Source organism: Bombus flavifrons, chromosome 3 (genome assembly GCF_040668555.2).
Source record: "Bombus flavifrons isolate JBK064 chromosome 3, iyBomFlav1_principal, whole genome shotgun sequence".
Taxonomy (NCBI): domain Eukaryota; kingdom Metazoa; phylum Arthropoda; class Insecta; order Hymenoptera; family Apidae; genus Bombus; species Bombus flavifrons.
The window spans coordinates 2,532,727-2,550,044 of NC_138444.1; the positions used below are offsets into that span (position 1 = coordinate 2,532,727).

At 38.2% G+C, this 17,318-nt stretch overlaps 2 protein-coding genes across 6 annotated transcripts in view; both read left to right on the forward strand.

Moving 5' to 3' along the window:
- The window catches only part of Lapsyn (Leucine-rich repeat activity-regulated protein at synapses), a 97,967-nt gene extending 92,333 nt beyond the window's left edge, over positions 1-5,634 (forward strand). For 3 of the 4 annotated variants that reach the window (XM_069132714.1, XM_069132712.1, XM_069132711.1), the window contains exons 2-3: positions 3,861-4,081; positions 4,445-5,634. In XM_069132714.1, coding sequence (XP_068988815.1) covers positions 3,863-4,081; positions 4,445-5,281 — 1,056 coding nt within the window. In that variant the 5' untranslated portion in view covers positions 3,861-3,862 and the 3' untranslated portion in view covers positions 5,282-5,634. Of the gene's footprint in view, positions 1-2,964; positions 3,074-3,860; positions 4,082-4,444 lie in introns of those variants that run through there. The other variant, XM_069132713.1, reaches the window with a different exon arrangement.
- Positions 5,635-7,450: 1,816 nt separating this feature from the next.
- On the forward strand, positions 7,451-15,721 carry LOC138190124 (probable multidrug resistance-associated protein lethal(2)03659). 2 transcript variants are annotated; one of them, XM_069132663.1, is made up of 15 exons: positions 7,451-8,009; positions 8,954-9,056; positions 9,512-9,814; positions 10,304-10,728; positions 10,817-10,973; positions 11,045-11,247; positions 11,317-11,705; positions 11,782-11,996; positions 12,080-12,298; positions 12,377-12,551; positions 12,626-12,802; positions 12,885-13,344; positions 13,488-13,854; positions 13,933-14,629; positions 14,720-15,721. In XM_069132663.1, exons 2-15 carry the CDS (start codon positions 8,980-8,982, stop codon positions 14,858-14,860), a joined length of 4,005 nt encoding a protein of 1,334 aa, XP_068988764.1. In that variant the 5' UTR covers positions 7,451-8,009; positions 8,954-8,979; the 3' UTR covers positions 14,861-15,721. The 2 variants fall into 2 exon arrangements, with proteins under 2 accessions (XP_068988764.1, XP_068988765.1); XM_069132664.1 differs by lacking the exons at positions 7,451-8,009; positions 8,954-9,056 and adding an exon at positions 9,913-10,056 and having other exon boundaries at positions 9,666-9,814.
- The last annotated feature ends 1,597 nt before the right edge of the window (positions 15,722-17,318 follow it).

Sequence of the window (17,318 nt, forward strand, 5' to 3'; positions counted from 1 at the left end):
ACTTGCATTTTGTAAATACATCACGAGGAATTACATCAGAGGCGGTGGATCGATGACTTGCACGTAATAAACGTTAATAGGTAATGGATGACTCGCGTAAAACTCAAAATCAGGCAATAACTTGGAATTGTGTCGAAATCTGAGACAAACACGTTATCGTGATAACGTTAGCCACGTATTCGCATGCTATTATTATATAATTTTATCTCGAAGTGACGAATCACAACTGCCGAGCATACAATAATCTGCGATAACTTGTACATAACACTTTTATAAAAGTTCCTTCGATTCTTATCGCCGATAGTTCCATTTAATATATATTGTTCCAGAAAATTTTTCCGGGGATCGTTGTTATCGAGCAAACATAGGCAAGCAAAAGTTGCTCATTCTACTCAACCGGTTGAAAGATAAGACAGCGGGGAAAGAAACTATTATAAGCAATCTTGTATCGAGCAAACTCGGCTGTTTAACGAGCAAAGTTCACCGAATGCGATATAACGTTTAGCGTCGATGAATGATAGACGTCTCCCCTAGAAAGCGATCGAGTCGGCGCGTTGTCATAGAGGGTTATCACCACTTTCTAAGATTTCTCTTCTTTCACCTTTTTGCGTTCCAAGTATCACGGATGACTGCAGTTTTCGTCGGCCAGGCGTAATGCCACACGGTATCCTGACATTTTCCAAGCGATATCATTCGAACCGATGTCGCTTCCTAAAAAGTTTGTCTCGTTGCGATATTACGCGAATGTCAGCATGGGCAGGCTTATTTCGGATCGGTGGGGATCGAATCTCGCGTCACAGGCGATGCGAAAACATGTAAAACTCTGGTAGAAGAAAGAAAACATTTCTGTTCGATGCATTTTGTTGAAACGAAGTTCGTCTTTAACTCCCGTGAATTCAGTCACGAATATTAACCGAGGAACCAACGTTCGTTGTTTCATCGATTTTACTCCGCTTTTAACAGGGATCTAGAGAAAATACAAATTCGCTGAGAAAAACACAGAGGTAAAACGAAAAAGGGAGACAAATGTGGGGTGTTCGTCGGACAAGCTCGTAAAGTATGTTTACGGGCAGGGCCGAATCGAGAGGGAGAACAAGTCACAAGGGAAATGCGAATTCGTGGATGAAACGGTTTACGAACCGGTGACCTCCGGCTTGGATCGTATCAAGCACGGAAGTAACGATTCTGTCAACTTTTACCGCTTTTACGTTACAACTTGATGACTCGGTTATCGTAAAATCCACGAACAAATACTTGTAAAGTCACGATCGGTAGTCATCAACGTAAACGATACGTATATACGTTTCATTTTAAAGAAAACGTTTGCACGATATGGCGCGTGATCGCTCGATAATCGGTAAACATAAATTGTTTGAAAGAGCATCGCGATCTACCAGCTTCGTGTCTTTCGTATCGCGAATAACGAATTTTTTCCTACAATTTCGACGTTGATGGCTGTATGAACGAACGAACCGAGCATCCGATTACGGCTGTTCTAGCAGGACAGCGCGGCTTCGCTCGGGAAAAACGGGAAAGGTTGGAAAAACTGAAAACTCGTAGATTTTTTTCGGGTCGCCGGCTACATTTTTTCCTGCGACTTCAATTATTACGAACGATCGCGTGCTGCTGTTCTCGTAAAACGCACGCGTTTCAAGCTGAATTCCAAAGTTCGTGACAAGGGTGAAAAATTGAAAAGCACAAAGCACAGAGAAAGCGCCGAGGCTGGCGTTGTCGCATCGAATCCGACCAGTTGCATCGATAGCCTACGAAATACACGCATCAACGCTTCATTGGTTTATCGTATACGAGGGAGCAGGCATACGACTATTTTCCGAACGAAGACACGAGAATAAAGTAGCAATCATTTCTCGAGTTTGAAACATGAAACGAGCGTCGAATTCGTTTCGCTCTAGTTTATGTTTCCAGTAACACTGTGTACGATGTTATAGACGATATTTATCGAGTTGAGCGACAGATGTCTCGCGTACTCTAACAGATTCGTATCTCATTCTGTGTACGTACCTGTTAGAACGGTGGTAGAACGTTTCTGTTTCTACAGGACACGGAATGGTGAACGTTGTTCCGGAAGAAAAAGCGTTCAGATAACAGAATGTTCGGATAGTTGAGTACGTATTTGGATAATAGGAGCAGTAACAATACAGGTCTCACCAAACTTACTTACTAATTGAATCGCCTGATACACGAGAACTCGCTAATTTATTTCCACGAGTTTGGCCCACCTATCTTGCAGTTAGTCGCGTTTTATCTCTCGTCTCTCTCGTCTCTGCAAAGCATCTTGGTCTTCTCTAGTTAACGCGTTTGTTCCTGTTCCTTCATCCTTCCGGTGATCCTCCCGTTTTCAGCAACGTCGATCACGGACCATCGGTTAGTCGAGTTTACGTTTAAAGTTTGATGGTTTGGGCGCGCCACGAATAACCACGATGAGGAGCTCTCAGCCTTTTCCATACGTTTCACAGACCTGTTGCCGCGAGCAGCGTAACGCAGGCATCTTTACGATAATACGATCTATTTTGGGATTCTGTTCGGTTACCACGTTATTCCGAATCCTTTCCGCGTGTCGTACATTCCTAGTATTTATCTGATCCTTCGCGACTCTCCACGCATTTCCTTCGCAACAATCGCTTAAGCAACGCAACGACTCGGTAGCTTTTAATTGACGCGCGCCACAGCCCTGAATTCGTTCCAGCCGGAGGCTCGTTGAAAAATTTATGGGTTCTTGACGCGGCCGTGGCAGGTTGAACGATTTTAAAACTTTAACGATCTGCATCGGTCGAGTTATTCGCATATTCGTCGAACAGATGGAAACCCCAGTTGAAACGGCGAAACAGGTACCGCGGTGTTTGCGCAACGCATCGAGAGAGTCGGCTTTGAATTTCGCGAACGATGCATAAAATGTATCCGTCGAGCGTGCTCTCCGTTCTGTCTATCGGCCAGAGAATATAGTTAGTTGGCTTACATTACCGGGACTGGTTCTGCAGTTCATCAAAGCTTGGTACAATAAACACAAGTCAAACGCTCGCTAGCTGCTCCAGCCACGCGAATTGCTTCCATGGTACATAAACTGACTTCTTCGGCACGTGCCTGAACGAAGAGAAATTCTTGCAACTCGACGATAACCATCTTCCGCGAATTCGTCCTCCATGGCATCCTGAAAACCGTTGATCGATCAATTTCCGTGATAAGGAACTGGTGCGATAAAGCGTCGCGATTGCAATTTCGTGGCGTGCATCGAACAAGACGTGACCAAACTCTGTTCGAAAGAACGATAACCGACTCGACTTTGAAAAGCCTGGAAAATCTAGCGCGGGAAATGGGTCTCGTTCGCGGTTTCATGGTTGCGGTCGATCAGATGAATTTTATAAGCCAGCCATCGATCAGGAAAGTTTTCTACAGAGGCGAAAGCATCCATAGCTAGTTGGAGCTATGTGAAATGCCGTATCGAAGATACTTCTCGGAAATTCTCCCGTCATTGTTTGCGCTCGAGAGCGGTCACCGGAGAATAATGGATCGAAGTCCGCTACATAACAACGCATACTTTTTCCCCTGCCATTCGCAGCCGGCGAATTTTCGCACGTTACTTCGCGATAAGTTTTCAAACGTAACGCGAATATACGTATCTCATTGGCCTTTCGAGCAAGCGGAACGGTCTGAGTTTCGCTTGTTACGAAACGAGAAGCGTTAGAACGCTAGCTAGCTTCACGCAGGCGAAAACTGCCGTGGCGTTATCCCCGATATTTTCGAGAATTCGCGTCTCTTTCGAAACGTCGCCAACGTCTCGAAGCATGGACGCAAAAGCAAACTTGAAGCTTCAACGGGAAAATCTCGCCTCTCTGTTACAGGCATGAGTGCATTTCTGATGAACGGGCTCCTAATGCTGGGCTTCGTCGTAGCGACCATGCGGGATACGATGGTCCTTGGATTTTCCGGGCCAACATTAGTCTTGGATCAGGACATCCCTTCGAGGATTTGCAAGTATAGCAGAGGGTATTCGATGATCCAAGTTCATTGCAAGAATTTAGGCCTCGAATGGATTCCTCCGAATTTGAAGACTGAAATTCAGGTGAGAGGAGTCAAAGCATGGAGTTTTCACATAATCCGGAAGATAGTGATTAGCGATAGTCCGTGTGTGACAAGCTATTTCGAAAGTTACATCTAACTTTGTTGAAGTTGATGGTAAAAGTGGAGAAAACGAAAGTATGGTGTTTTTTTCTGCGATTACGTGAGGCGATGACGCTCGATCGAAATTGTGAAAAAGCCGCGAGAGATGATGCCGTATTTGCGTTTCCTTCATCTTGACCATCAATGTGACAAAGCTAGATGACTAATGGCAAAGTAAGTTATCATAGACGGAAAAAGGTCACTATCTCCCAAACTATTATGTTCTTCCGATTGCAGCATTAAACGAATCGAATTCTTGCTATAGGTGCTGGACGCGTCTGTGAACAGAGTGCGAGTGTTGACGAACGACAGTCTGGCGGCGTACACGAAACTCGCCTATGTTTATCTGAGCGACAATTTCATCCAGGAGGTCCAGGAGGGAGCATTCGATAATCTACAATACCTGAGGGTGATCGATCTGTCGACAAACGGCTGCGATTCCCTTCCCAAGAGTCTCTTCCAGTTACCGTATCTCGAAAAGATTTATCTAGCCAAAAATAGACTGAGCGACGACCTATTCAAAAACATGGAAGTGAAGTCTCCGTTGATCTTCTTGCAGCTAGCGAAGAACAGGCTTAACAAGATACCACAGCTGGGTCCGCTTCCCACGCTGTTGCACCTGAACGTTTCGGGCAACAGCATTGCCTCTGTTTCTCCGGAGGATCTGGCTTCCTTCTGTTCTTTACAGATCCTTGACTTATCTAAAAATCCGATCAAATTCGACGCGAATAGCTGCGAATGCCAGACGTTGAACGCGTGGCTGCGCATCCGCGGAATTCATTCGCGACCAGTCTACAATTGCACCGAAGAGCACGAAAGGGGATGCACGAAACCGGAGTTCAGCAATAGAACCACGGAACTGTACGAGCAGTGCTCGGAAATACAGCGATTGAAAGCGGAGACGGAAAAGGCCAGGAACACGTGGATATCGATCGCCTGTTGCATCTCTGGCTTCCTCTTCTGTCTGTTCATTAGCTTGTTTTGGGTGCACAAGAGAAACAAGCGGAAGAAGAAGAAGCTGAAGGAAGAGCAGAGGCTAAACGCAAACAACGCAAATACCGAGTTACTCAACAGTAATTTAAACCAATCGGAAAACACTTGAAATCTGGTCATAGCGTCTAGTTGTCAAACAGAGGTACCTACGATCGATTCGATTCTATGTTCGATCGACAAAAAACGAACAAAGTGAGAAACAGGAAGACGAGAAGCAGATGTTAGTTCGTCTGGCCCTTAAAACAAAGAAAAAGACATAGGTCGGAGCGATTTTTTTTTCTAGATGTACGTTGATATGTATAAGGTGTTACGTGAGACTTCGATCTTTCATGAATATGAGAGTATCCCGTAACAAGTGTGATCTAATAAAAAACGGAAGCGATGGCGAAAAATGTAGTAGGTAGAAAATGCGGAAGAAATTACTTTTGCGAGGCTTCGCGTTCAAGGAAACCGATACGAAAACTTGCTTCCAACGTATGTTGATTCACGAACGTACAGAAGGATTAAAACGGATGTTGTCCCTGCTCGTATTCGCACAGGATAACCTTGCGATAAGTTATACTATGGGAATATTAGGTTGCAGAAATTCGATCGAACGCACCGTGTATTCGCCTGCGAATTTCTAGTATCAGTTTCCTGGAATCTGAAGGCCTCGTTTCTATGAGTTTCATTCGGAATTTGCGAGATCGATTTGCGATCGGTTCGAAACAGCGAAGACGCCCCCATCGAAAGATTTCGAATATCGGACGGAGGAAGGGTAGAATTATTCAGAGGCACCTAAGTACTTACCAATGTTCTTGCGATCATAGGAATGCGTTAAGTCGTGAAATTAAACTGTAACAAGTTTACAAGGACAAGAAATTCGGGCAGAAGAGCAAAATATAAAATCACGATTACGTACACAAATATTCCTACACAAAATAAATAACCGTGCGATCTCGGATTATGATTCTCGTTTATGATTATGATTATCGTTAATCTATGAATTTAATCGAAAACCGATATCACGAATTTCCGTCGTTTGTCCTGTTTCTACTACCTAACGCTAAACAACGACTCTGATCGTCGTACGCGATATCAAAATTTCGATATACATACATACGTGTTATTATTATCGCATAGTTGTTGAAGCTAATGAATGTTATACAATCATAAATCAGATAAGTAAGTTTTTGGAAATGAGATTCGTAAAGTTCAATAGAAGATGTGTTATCAATTCAGACGCTTAATTGACGCCTTGATGATATATACTACGTATGCGATGTAATTCTCATTACATGCGTCTTTTAAACGGACTTCGTTTCATCGCTTGAGAACGTAATGTCGGTATAAGCTATATTGTATGTATATGTTGTGTGTGTGTGTGTATATATATATATATATATATAAAATACGTGCACACATACACACACACACAATGTATACTTATATACAATCTTATATACATACTTATATTGTATGCACGAGTAAATACATATGTATGTATGTATAGTCATGTTGAATACTGCGTTTATTGATATTTAACGAAAAAAATATTTTCTATTATTTTTACGTTCAAGTCTTCAAAAGTATTTATGCCTTTTTTAACCTCAAATATATCCACTATAATTGAAAATTTAAATTTAACCAAATTTTATGCTTTTTACAAAAAGTGCCAAATGTCGTCAATGCATTGTGTATAAATTTCCTAGTCTCAAGTACGGCCTACAAAGGAAAAAAATAAATGATAACAATGCTATGTTATGTCCAGCTCTCTGATACTAGCTCTTCGTATTTGTACAATTTCCTTAGTTATTCTTTTTAACCGCATAAAATAGATGACACATTACTTGAACAAAGTTGTTGAACTTTTCGAGGATTAGTAACAATGATGAAGAGACGAAGAACTATGAATTGCGAAAAATCCGAGTTGATAGTATAAGACCAAATTTTGAACTAACAATAAGTAAGACACGAAGCTACAACCTGCCAATCTATAAATGTCCTTTCTATATGTATGCGTTAAGTATTTAAACTTAAACTATACTTGTAATACATTTCTATTGAATTTTCTTTTACTTTCAATACGTGCGATGATATATTGTACAAAAGTGTTACCGACAGTTCGATAAATTCCATGAAATAAAACTTAACTCTAGTCGACCATTGTTTTACCAGAAAACCCGAAATTATTTCATTGAGAAATTTTAGTCTTGCCTTTTGTTCGCGTCAATGAACATTTTAAAAGATAATGTATCGGTGAAATCTCTTTTTTGTCATTTAATTTATCGTTAACAAGAACATTGGGTAATTAAATAGTCATTTAATTAAATAAAGTTTGTAAGTTAATTCTTAAATTAGAATTTTTCTGTTAGACGATTGCGGGTTTCATTCAGTGTAATGAAAATTTCGAATAGGAGTTGAAACTAGCTTTTTTTATTATCGTTCATTTAATGTTATTTGGTTAATTTGATATAGTTATCGACCTGCTGGTTAATTATCTTGATGAAAATGTTTTTATTCAGTTCTTACATCAAAGATGTGCTGTGTTGATAAGCAGATCCCTCTTTTCATTAGTCTGTCAAGAGATGCCGTCCTGATCGTCATTGTGAAGTAATACGGATATAGAAAAAGAAAGATAGAAATGTATAGATATACGCAAAGATAACTACGGGGCGATATCACGTATTAGTTTAAGGTTAACCAATAACTCATGCGAGCGCAGGCGAGTAAAGCACAGTCAAGTAACGTCCTTCTACTTAAGTGGATGTTGCTAGTCATCCAACGAATTGTTGTGCAAGTGAAAAGTAATGGAACATTCGCATGCTGTAAAATAGACACGTCTATCTTCTTTGATCGTAAGTTGCGCGAAACACTGACTAAACATTTATTTGTGTTTTCCATCATTTACATTTTATAATATTTCTCGCTTTTATCTACCAGCAACATACATCAAACCTACCGTTTTGGGTTATCTTGAAAAAGCGTGATGATGATATGACAGTTCATTTATCAGACGTGATTCTAACAATCGATGAATCATTTAATGTTATTAAAGACGTTAATCAAACTTTAGCGCACACTGCCGAAAATTTGTAAATTCTAGTTTCTATTACATATGTTAAATTCGATTTGTCAACGTCTCGCCAATCAGATTTCTTCGAATAGTTTTACAAGAAGTAAGCACGTGTAGATTAAGTCGGGCGAGTAAAGTCCAATTTGATATATAACCATTTGATATATAATCAATGTTCTTTGAAGCATTATTTTAAGCAAGCAATCCCATATTATATAAGGAGATTAAACCAAAGCATTTTGTAAAAGTATTAAGAACATTTAAGTGTACAATCATTAAATGTTCTGCTTTAACATTTCGTATTTAGTTGGTATAATCGTTTTGTATTGTTGCTATTAAATAGAACTGTTAAAAGTTTTTACATATAGGAGCAAATATCAATTTCCTGTACCTATGTTAAAAATAGAACATGTGTCAAATCGAGAATAATATCTATTAATATGTACTAATGCCAATTAGAAATCTGATAAAACTCTACCGATACTTAAAGATATATTTTGTATTGTTAGATTTAGTTTGTTAACTTATCATTTTGTACATCACTTATCAGAACAAGTACTTACATAGTATATGCCTACTCTACTTATTTATTTATCTTTCATTTGTATATATTTGTAGTGAAATAATAAAGTTATAATAGCATAGTACATTAATTTTATTGTTTGTAAATATACATTAATTTAACAAAAAATTGTAATTTTTCCTGTCCACACCAAAATTTTGCAGGAAAAGCTAATTAATCAAAAGCCATCATGGATGGAAAAGTAAAAGCAGAAAGAAGAAAGAATCCTAGAGAAGGAGCAAATCCTCTTAGTCATATAACATTTGCGTAAGTTTGAAGAATACAATGACTTGTTCATTTCTTTCCTGTTATTGTCTACTAATAAAAACACAAGTTCATGGTGATAAGTAAGCAATGTTTCAATAAAGATACTTCTGAATCAGATATAAGGAAGTCTTGCAAAAGATGGCATAAGAATTATCTTGAATTCTATTTTTAAGTCAATAAATGAGAGAAAAAGAAGTTGTCAATGTTTGCCATTATCTACCAGTATTTTTAGACAGAAATTTTTGAAAGAACTTTTCCTATTATCTTTAATCAGGTACTATTGACATTAGTCATTTGAAAACAGATAATTCTATTGCCTTGTAACATTTGGCTCAGTCATTGATTTAAAGATAATGCGAAGTAAAAATGCTGATGCATTGCTTACTCTTTATCATTGAAATTATGTCAAATTAAAACATTATTTGCCATAATAAAAACTTTATCTTTGTTGGTAGATTTACATTACCTACTTTTTGGGCTGGTTATCATAGAGATTTGGAAGTAACCGACTTATATAAAACTCTCAAAGAACATAACAGCAGTTATTTAGGTACAAAGATATCAAAAGTATGGCAAAAGGATTATGAAGCATATAGAAAACAGAAATTACTGAACAAGGAAAAAGGAAGTACCGATGAAAGTTATACTGGAAGAAAGAAATTGAAGGAGCCTAGTTTACTAAAGGTCCTTATGAAATGTTTTGGGGTTCAATTAATATTCTATGGAGTAATTTATGCGATTTCCGACATAGTGTTTAGGTACATTGTCTAATTTTATTCATATTTATTATTTATTATAATTATAGAAAATCTGCTAATCAAATGTATTGAATTTTTAAATCTGATTACTTGTTCAGATTATCACAACCCTTGTTTCTCGGTCTTTTGATTCGTTACTACAATTAGACGAAAGTCGAATCTATGCCACTGCATATTATAATAACCAGATTATACAATTCTTCCAATTCGCAAGTTCATGAAATTGACGAAGCGATCAAACCGTTAAGTCCCTAAGCCCGTTTTATCTTGCACCTACTAATCCTTTTTTCATATCTGGTATTAGATAGCTTAATATTTTTTTTTTTTGCTTAGGAAATAAAACAAGATTAGTTGCTAGTTAGTTAACTAGTTAGATTAATATTTAATAATATCAATATAGAGATGCTGTTTATGTAGTTTGGAATTTAGTTGATTAATCAGTTACTTGATATTTTATGAACAGTAATTTCTTCTGTTTTATATATACAGAGTAATGCAGCCAATATTCCTCGGAAAACTTTTAAGATATTACACTGATGATGCAATGACAAAAGAAGATGCCTATTTATATGCAGGTGGTGTAATATTATGTTCAGGAGTGTTGATATTTATTACCCATCCGTACATGTTAGGGATACTTCATATGGGAATGAAACTGCGTATAGCTTGTTGTACACTGATCTATAGGAAAGCATTGAAGCTTTCGAGAACTGCTTTGGGTGAAACGACAGTAGGACAAGCAGTGAATCTCCTATCTAACGATGTTAATAGATTTGATGTAGCACTTATATATTTACATTACTTATGGCTTGGACCACTAGAAACCATAATCATAACATATTTTATGTACAAGGAAGTTGAATTATCTGCTATTTTCGGAGTTATAATACTTCTACTGTTTATTCCTTTACAAGGTAATGAAAATTAATAACTGTTGTGTATTAAATATAGTACAAACATTTCTTGCATTGTATAGCTTCTGTTTTTCCTTTAAAAATATAGGATATTTGGGTAAAAAAACTTCGGTGTACAGGTTAAAAACTGCTCTTAGAACAGATGAAAGAGTCCGATTAACTAATGAAATTATTAGTGGTATTCAAGCAATCAAAATGTATGCCTGGGAGAAACCATTTAGTTATTTAATCGAAAGGGCAAGAAGGTATTTTTTCTATAATAAGAATTTTCTTTTCCGTATATCTATTTGCAAACATGTCATTGATGTCGTTACAGGAGAGAAATTAGTGTTATACGAGGCATGTCTTTAGTTAGAGGTATTACTATGTCTTTCATTATGTTTACGACAAGGATGTCACTTTTCATTACAATAGTAAGTTTTATATTGTACGGTCATAAAATAACTGCCGAGAAAGTGTTCATGTTACAAGCGTATTATAATATTTTGCGGCTAAATATGACTGTCTACTTTCCACAAGGTAAGTATATTTGAATAGACAACTATTATTAGCGATAGATTAAATCTAACAAAACAATCGATGTCGTAGGAATAACACAAATAGCTGAATTGTTGGTTTCTGTAAGACGTTTACAAAAGTTTATGTTGTATGAAGAAATTAACGAAGAGAACGAAAAAATAGATTGCAAGCAGAAAGAATCAAAAAATGACAAGGGTAAAAATGATACAAATATCATAGAAGAAGATGTACGTGATGGAAAACGTAAGAAAACAAATTATCAAGGAGAATATATTATGTCGCTAAAGAATGCTAATGTCAAATGGTTTTCGCATGATCACGAAGATACGTTAAAAAATATAAGTATCAACGTGAAATCAGGTGAATTAATTGCCGTTGTTGGCCAAGTTGGGTCTGGTAAAAGTAGTTTACTTAATGTAATGTTAAAAGAATTACCATTAAAGTCGGGTACTATAGAGGTTCGTATCGCACCTTGGATAATTATATCTTCTTCCTATAATAAAATAATTGTAAACATTCTATTTTGTTTTACAGGTAAATGGGAAAATTGCGTACGCTAGTCAAGAACCGTGGCTGTTTGCTGGTTCCGTTAGACAAAATATTTTGTTCGGCCAAAAAATGGATCAGTTTCGGTACGAACGTGTGGTTAAGGTTTGTCAATTAAAAAGAGACTTCACATTGTTGCCATACGGCGACAAAACGATCGTGGGTGAAAGAGGAATTAGTTTGTCGGGTGGGCAACGTGCTAGGTCAGTAATTATAATACTATTTATATGCATTCTATTAAAGACGATATTGTGTTGCAATTAATCGATCACATTTGCATGTATAGGATCAATTTAGCCAGAGCGGTTTATGCAGAAAACGAGATCTACTTATTAGACGATCCTCTAAGCGCCGTAGATGCGCATGTAGGCAAACATATGTTTGAAGAATGTATCGTGAAATATTTAAGGGGAAAGACTAGAATTCTCGCCACGCATCAGTTACAGTTCTTACGAAATGTCGATAGAATAATCGTTTTGAAAGACGGAGAAATCGAGGCTGACGGGTACGATCCGTGGCATCTAGTTTTGTCACATTTTTCTTCTTCAAATCATTTATTTAAGTCAAGTTTTACTCGTTTCAGTTCATACGATGAGCTTATTGCGATGGGAATGGACTTTGGAAGATTATTAGAAAATCCTGCTGAAGAAGAACGACCAGGTTCTGTCCCTCCTAGCAGGTCTAATTCTCGGAACGCTAGTAGTACATCTTTGAGTTCGTTAAAGAGTAGCGCTACTGAGAAAGAGGATCCGATCGAGGTAAGTAAATATTTTGTTCGTCAAAGTGAATAAAGACCGAGCGAAAACTAGAAGGATTTGTAAATTATATGTAGGTAGCTGAAGCGCGTACAAAGGGCAGAGTTTCCGGTAAAGTGTATGCAGCGTACTTTAAAGCTGGTGGAAATTGGTGCGTCGTAGCTACGATTGCTATGCTCTGCGTGCTCGCGCAGACGTTAGCCAGTGCTAGCGATTTCTTTATCTCTCAGTGGGTCAATATGGAAGAAAAATATGTAATTATCATTGGTGTCTTCTTCTTCTTTTTGTCTTTTATAATTTCGATGAATCGTCACGAGTAAATATATTCATTTAAAGGTGAATGAGACAGAAGGTGTCATTATTGATACCAATTGGAAAGGACCGATAAGCCGCAATGTCTGCATGTACGTGTACACTGGCTTAATCGTTTCCACTATTATATTTACTCTAATACGTTCGATTACATTTTTTTCGACGTGTATGAGAGCCTCCACTAAATTACACGATCGTATGTTCCGAAGCATAAGTCGAGCAACAATGAGATTCTTTAATACAAATCCATCGGGTCGAATTCTTAATAGATTCTCGAAAGATATGGGAGCCATCGACGAAGTATTACCAATAGCTCTAATTGATTCTTTACAAATTGGCCTGTCCCTTCTTGGTATTATAATCGTCGTTGCAATAGCCAACTACTGGTTGTTAATACCCACCGTGGTCATCGGAATCATCTTCTACTATATTCGTGTCTTTTATTTGGCAACTAGTCGCAGCGTCAAACGGCTCGAAGGAGTTAGTAAGTATTTGTTTCTAACACGATTATTTCCTTCGCATTTTATTTCCAAAAGCGAAAAGTATCGTTTTTCATATTCACAAGGGAAACCTATCGAATTCGTGGATTAATTGTAATGATTAAATAATTTGTAATAAAAACGGTAGCTCGGTCACCGGTGTTTGGACATCTCAGTGCAACTCTGCAAGGGCTGCCAACTGTTCGAGCCTTTGGAGCGGAAGAGATTCTTACGAAGGAATTTGATCAACACCAAGACTTACACTCGTCAGCATGGTACATATTCATCTCTTCTTCAAGAGCATTTGGATTCTGGCTGGATTTTTTCTGCGTTATCTACATCATGCTGGTCACCTTGAGTTTTTTGGTGCAAGATGATGGAACGGGGCAGGGTGGTAACATTGGTTTGGCCATAACGCAAAGTATTGGATTAACCGGAATGTTCCAATGGGGTATGCGGCAAAGTACCGAACTGGAAAATCAAATGACTTCGGTGGAACGTGTGGTGGAATACAGGTGAGCGTCTCGATAGAATATTATTAGCATGATCTTTAAGCAAGGAATATTGCTCACTTATACGAATTGTATTTTTAGCAACGTGGAAAGCGAACCACCACTCGAAAGCACGCCGGATAAAAAACCCAAGGAAAGTTGGCCCGAAGAGGGTAAAATTGAGTTTAAGAATGTATATATGAAATACGATGCGGCCGAGCCTCCGGTGCTGAAAAATCTCAACTTTGTGATTTATCCGCAAGAAAAAATAGGGATTGTCGGACGTACAGGCGCGGGGAAGTCATCCTTAATGTCGACGCTATTCCGTCTTGCGGAACTCGATGGTGTCATCGAGATCGATGGCGTGAAGATTAACGAGATCGGACTTCATGATTTGCGTTCGAAAATCAGTATAATTCCTCAAGAACCTTTCCTGTATTCGGGTTCAATGAGAAGAAATCTAGATCCTTTCGACAACTACACCGACGATGTGCTGTGGCAAGCGTTAGAGGAAGTTGAATTAAAGGAAATGGGACTGGATTCTCATATTAACGAGGGTGGTTCCAATCTGAGTGTCGGTCAGCGTCAATTGGTTTGTCTCGCCCGCGCGATCGTCAAAAATAATCCGATCCTGGTTCTCGATGAGGCTACAGCGAACGTTGATCTACGAACCGACAACCTCATTCAAAAAACGATTCGTTCTAAATTCTCCACTTGTACGGTGCTGACCATCGCGCATCGTCTTAATACCGTGATGGACAGTGATCGAATTTTGGTGATGGATGCCGGTAGAGCCGTGGTAAGTTACTTATTATGCATCGAATTACAATTAGTAGAAGGTAAGTCGGAGATAAGAAGAGTGATTTAACAAACTTGTTTAACCTCGTAGGAGTTTGATGCTCCGTACGTCTTGGTCGAAAGGAAAGGATATCTAAACAGTATGATAAACGAAACCGGGCCTGCAATGGCAGAAGCTTTAAAGGAAGTCGCCCGCCAAAGCTATGAGAACCGTACGTCGACCACACTGTGATAATTTCGTAATGCATTTGCGAATTCATAAACGAAACACGGAAATAAATGCCACTTTTTTAAATTTTACAAACTGCACGGGCTATGTTTTACAAGTTTATATTTTCTTTATACGATTATTGATCGGTGGGGTTGGTTAACTCTATCGAAGCATACGTCATTTGAACGAGTTATCTCTCACTGGATTTCGCGTTCATCGATACAGTATTATTACATAGATTTTTGTAAATGAACTTGACATTCTTTCATTCAGATAAGCATTGCCTTGAATAACCGTGACGAGACTCGACCGTACTTAAATTTAAATACGTGATAGACGCTATTTTTATATAAACGATACATATATACATTTGCGGAATAAAGCTTTACCTCGCTGTTGCGATTCTTCTCTTGTCATCGCTGGTTGATGCTACGAGAATATATACAAAAACCATTCGTTAAAAGGGTAGGTGTTTGCTCGATTTTTTATAAATAGAATGTTTTGTCCGATGGGTGCTATATGAAATCAGTTTCATTAAAACGTTGAAAGAATATTTACGGGTTTCTAATATTCTCTGTCTGCATCGTAACGTTTTGTATTACGTGATACATCGAATTTATAGGATGAAACAAACGAGAGAAGGATTTTTATCAGTTCGAAAAAACACTTTTCCAGTTTGTACTGTGTCAGGAATGCAGTTCTTCCTATACAAGATTCTAAAAGATTCATGTTTCATATTTGATATTCCCCGTGATCATTTTATTCGCTGTACAATTAAATATATTGTACTCCTAGGTGAAATCAATTGCTTTATGTACAAGTGCCTATGTAATTTAATTAAAGACGAAAAATATAAATGCAGGGAATCATTTATCTTGATAATATATCTTTATCTTTTTCGTTTTACCCTTGAAGGATTTTCCAATACTTAACGCGTTTCCTGTAGGAAAAAGTCGTCGTCGTTGCTGTTTAACGGCTGAACGACGGCAGTGGTTTCAGCAAGGTTGCGAAACGTAACGTTGTTTCGTATGTGAGTAAGAAAAAGTGACGATCCGAGACACACGATTTCTGGAAATATAAATACTCTTTGTTTATTATCGAATTTTCGAACAACAATTTCCGTTTACTTCTTAATTACGTCAGCACGAAGAGAAACGGACGTCTGATATTTGGTACGTATAGAGCCTTCTATCGTCGATTCTGTTCGATATATACGCCATGAAACGGAGACGAGAAGCAACAGTACACACATTTTTCGCCGTTCTGTTTCATAGGTAATTGTAAGAACGGTCACGAGTTTGTCGCCATAATGCGACACACACACACACACACACACACATGTATATATACATATATATTTAGTATATATATATATGTATATATATACTAAAAATGAAAAAGAAAGAAACGCGACGACAGACGATTAGAGGATAGTCGTCGTTTTGTTGTTCTCTATATCGCTAAATAAACAAGTATACCTCCTAATGTCTATACTCTGCTTATACTCGGCTCGCAACAATTGGCCGCGATGTGAGTCAATCGCCCAGGCACATTCTCGCGAGACAAGTACTACACTAGTGTATCGTAATACTGACAGTAAAGAGATTACTATATATTAAAATTAAGCTCACGTTGCGGTTCTGCGCGTGTGCGTAACATTTAAAGTACAATTACGCGGGTATAACGGTTAGGCTATATGTATATCGTATAATAGAGTGTGTATATTGTATAGTTGTAGATAATCGTTACTCTAGTATTAGAATTACAGGATTATCGTTTGACGTTACGTTCGCAGATACATCTTTCTAAGTGCCTTGTAGTCGTTCGACGTAACGATAGTTCTGAAAAAACGGCGGAAAAAAAAAAGAATCTCACATATAATACACATGTACACACGCATACCCGTGCACGCGCATGCATGCACCTACACACGCACTTATCTTTTTCCTCCTTTTACATATATATGTATATATACAAACCAGTATAAAATATCTATGTTCATTATTAGTCTTATCGTGCGTAGATTTGTTCGCTAAAAACCGCGCGTAAAATCCGCTTAGAAAAGTGTGCCCGAAAACGTAGACGCGAGTTTTACGTAATTCGTGATTTCGATACAGATACAAGGGAGATCGCTAAAATCTAAACGTCGTATAAATAGTGCGATGACTTAGCTAAATAATAAATAAGGACAATAGAGCACCGATTTGTCCGATATATACAAACAGAGACAACGAGAAGTGTACGCGATAAGCGATTACGTATATATACGCGAGTAGCAGGGGACTCGCTTCTTTCTCCGTCCTGTTATTCTTTCTCGTAACTTCTCCAACGCGTTTCGTTCTTACTTCTTTCTTTCTCTTTTTTTCTTTTTCGCTCGAAGCGCCGCGTGCTCGCGCGAAAAGGAAGACTGCGCGCTTCGCCTGAATTCCTCTTTCCTCGAATTTCGCCGATCGCGATCAGTCGTCGCGTCTGCTCCACG

Coding starts and splice junctions, on each gene's coding strand:
- LOC138190124 (XM_069132663.1), top strand. CDS start 8,980: ATGGATGGAAAAGTAAAAGCAGAAAGAAGAAAGAATCCTAGAGAAGGA. Junction 11,706..11,781: donor TAAAGTCGGGTACTATAGAG/GTTCGTATCGCA, acceptor TTTGTTTTACAG/GTAAATGGGAAAATTGCGTA. Junction 12,803..12,884: donor TCAATATGGAAGAAAAATAT/GTAATTATCATT, acceptor ATTCATTTAAAG/GTGAATGAGACAGAAGGTGT.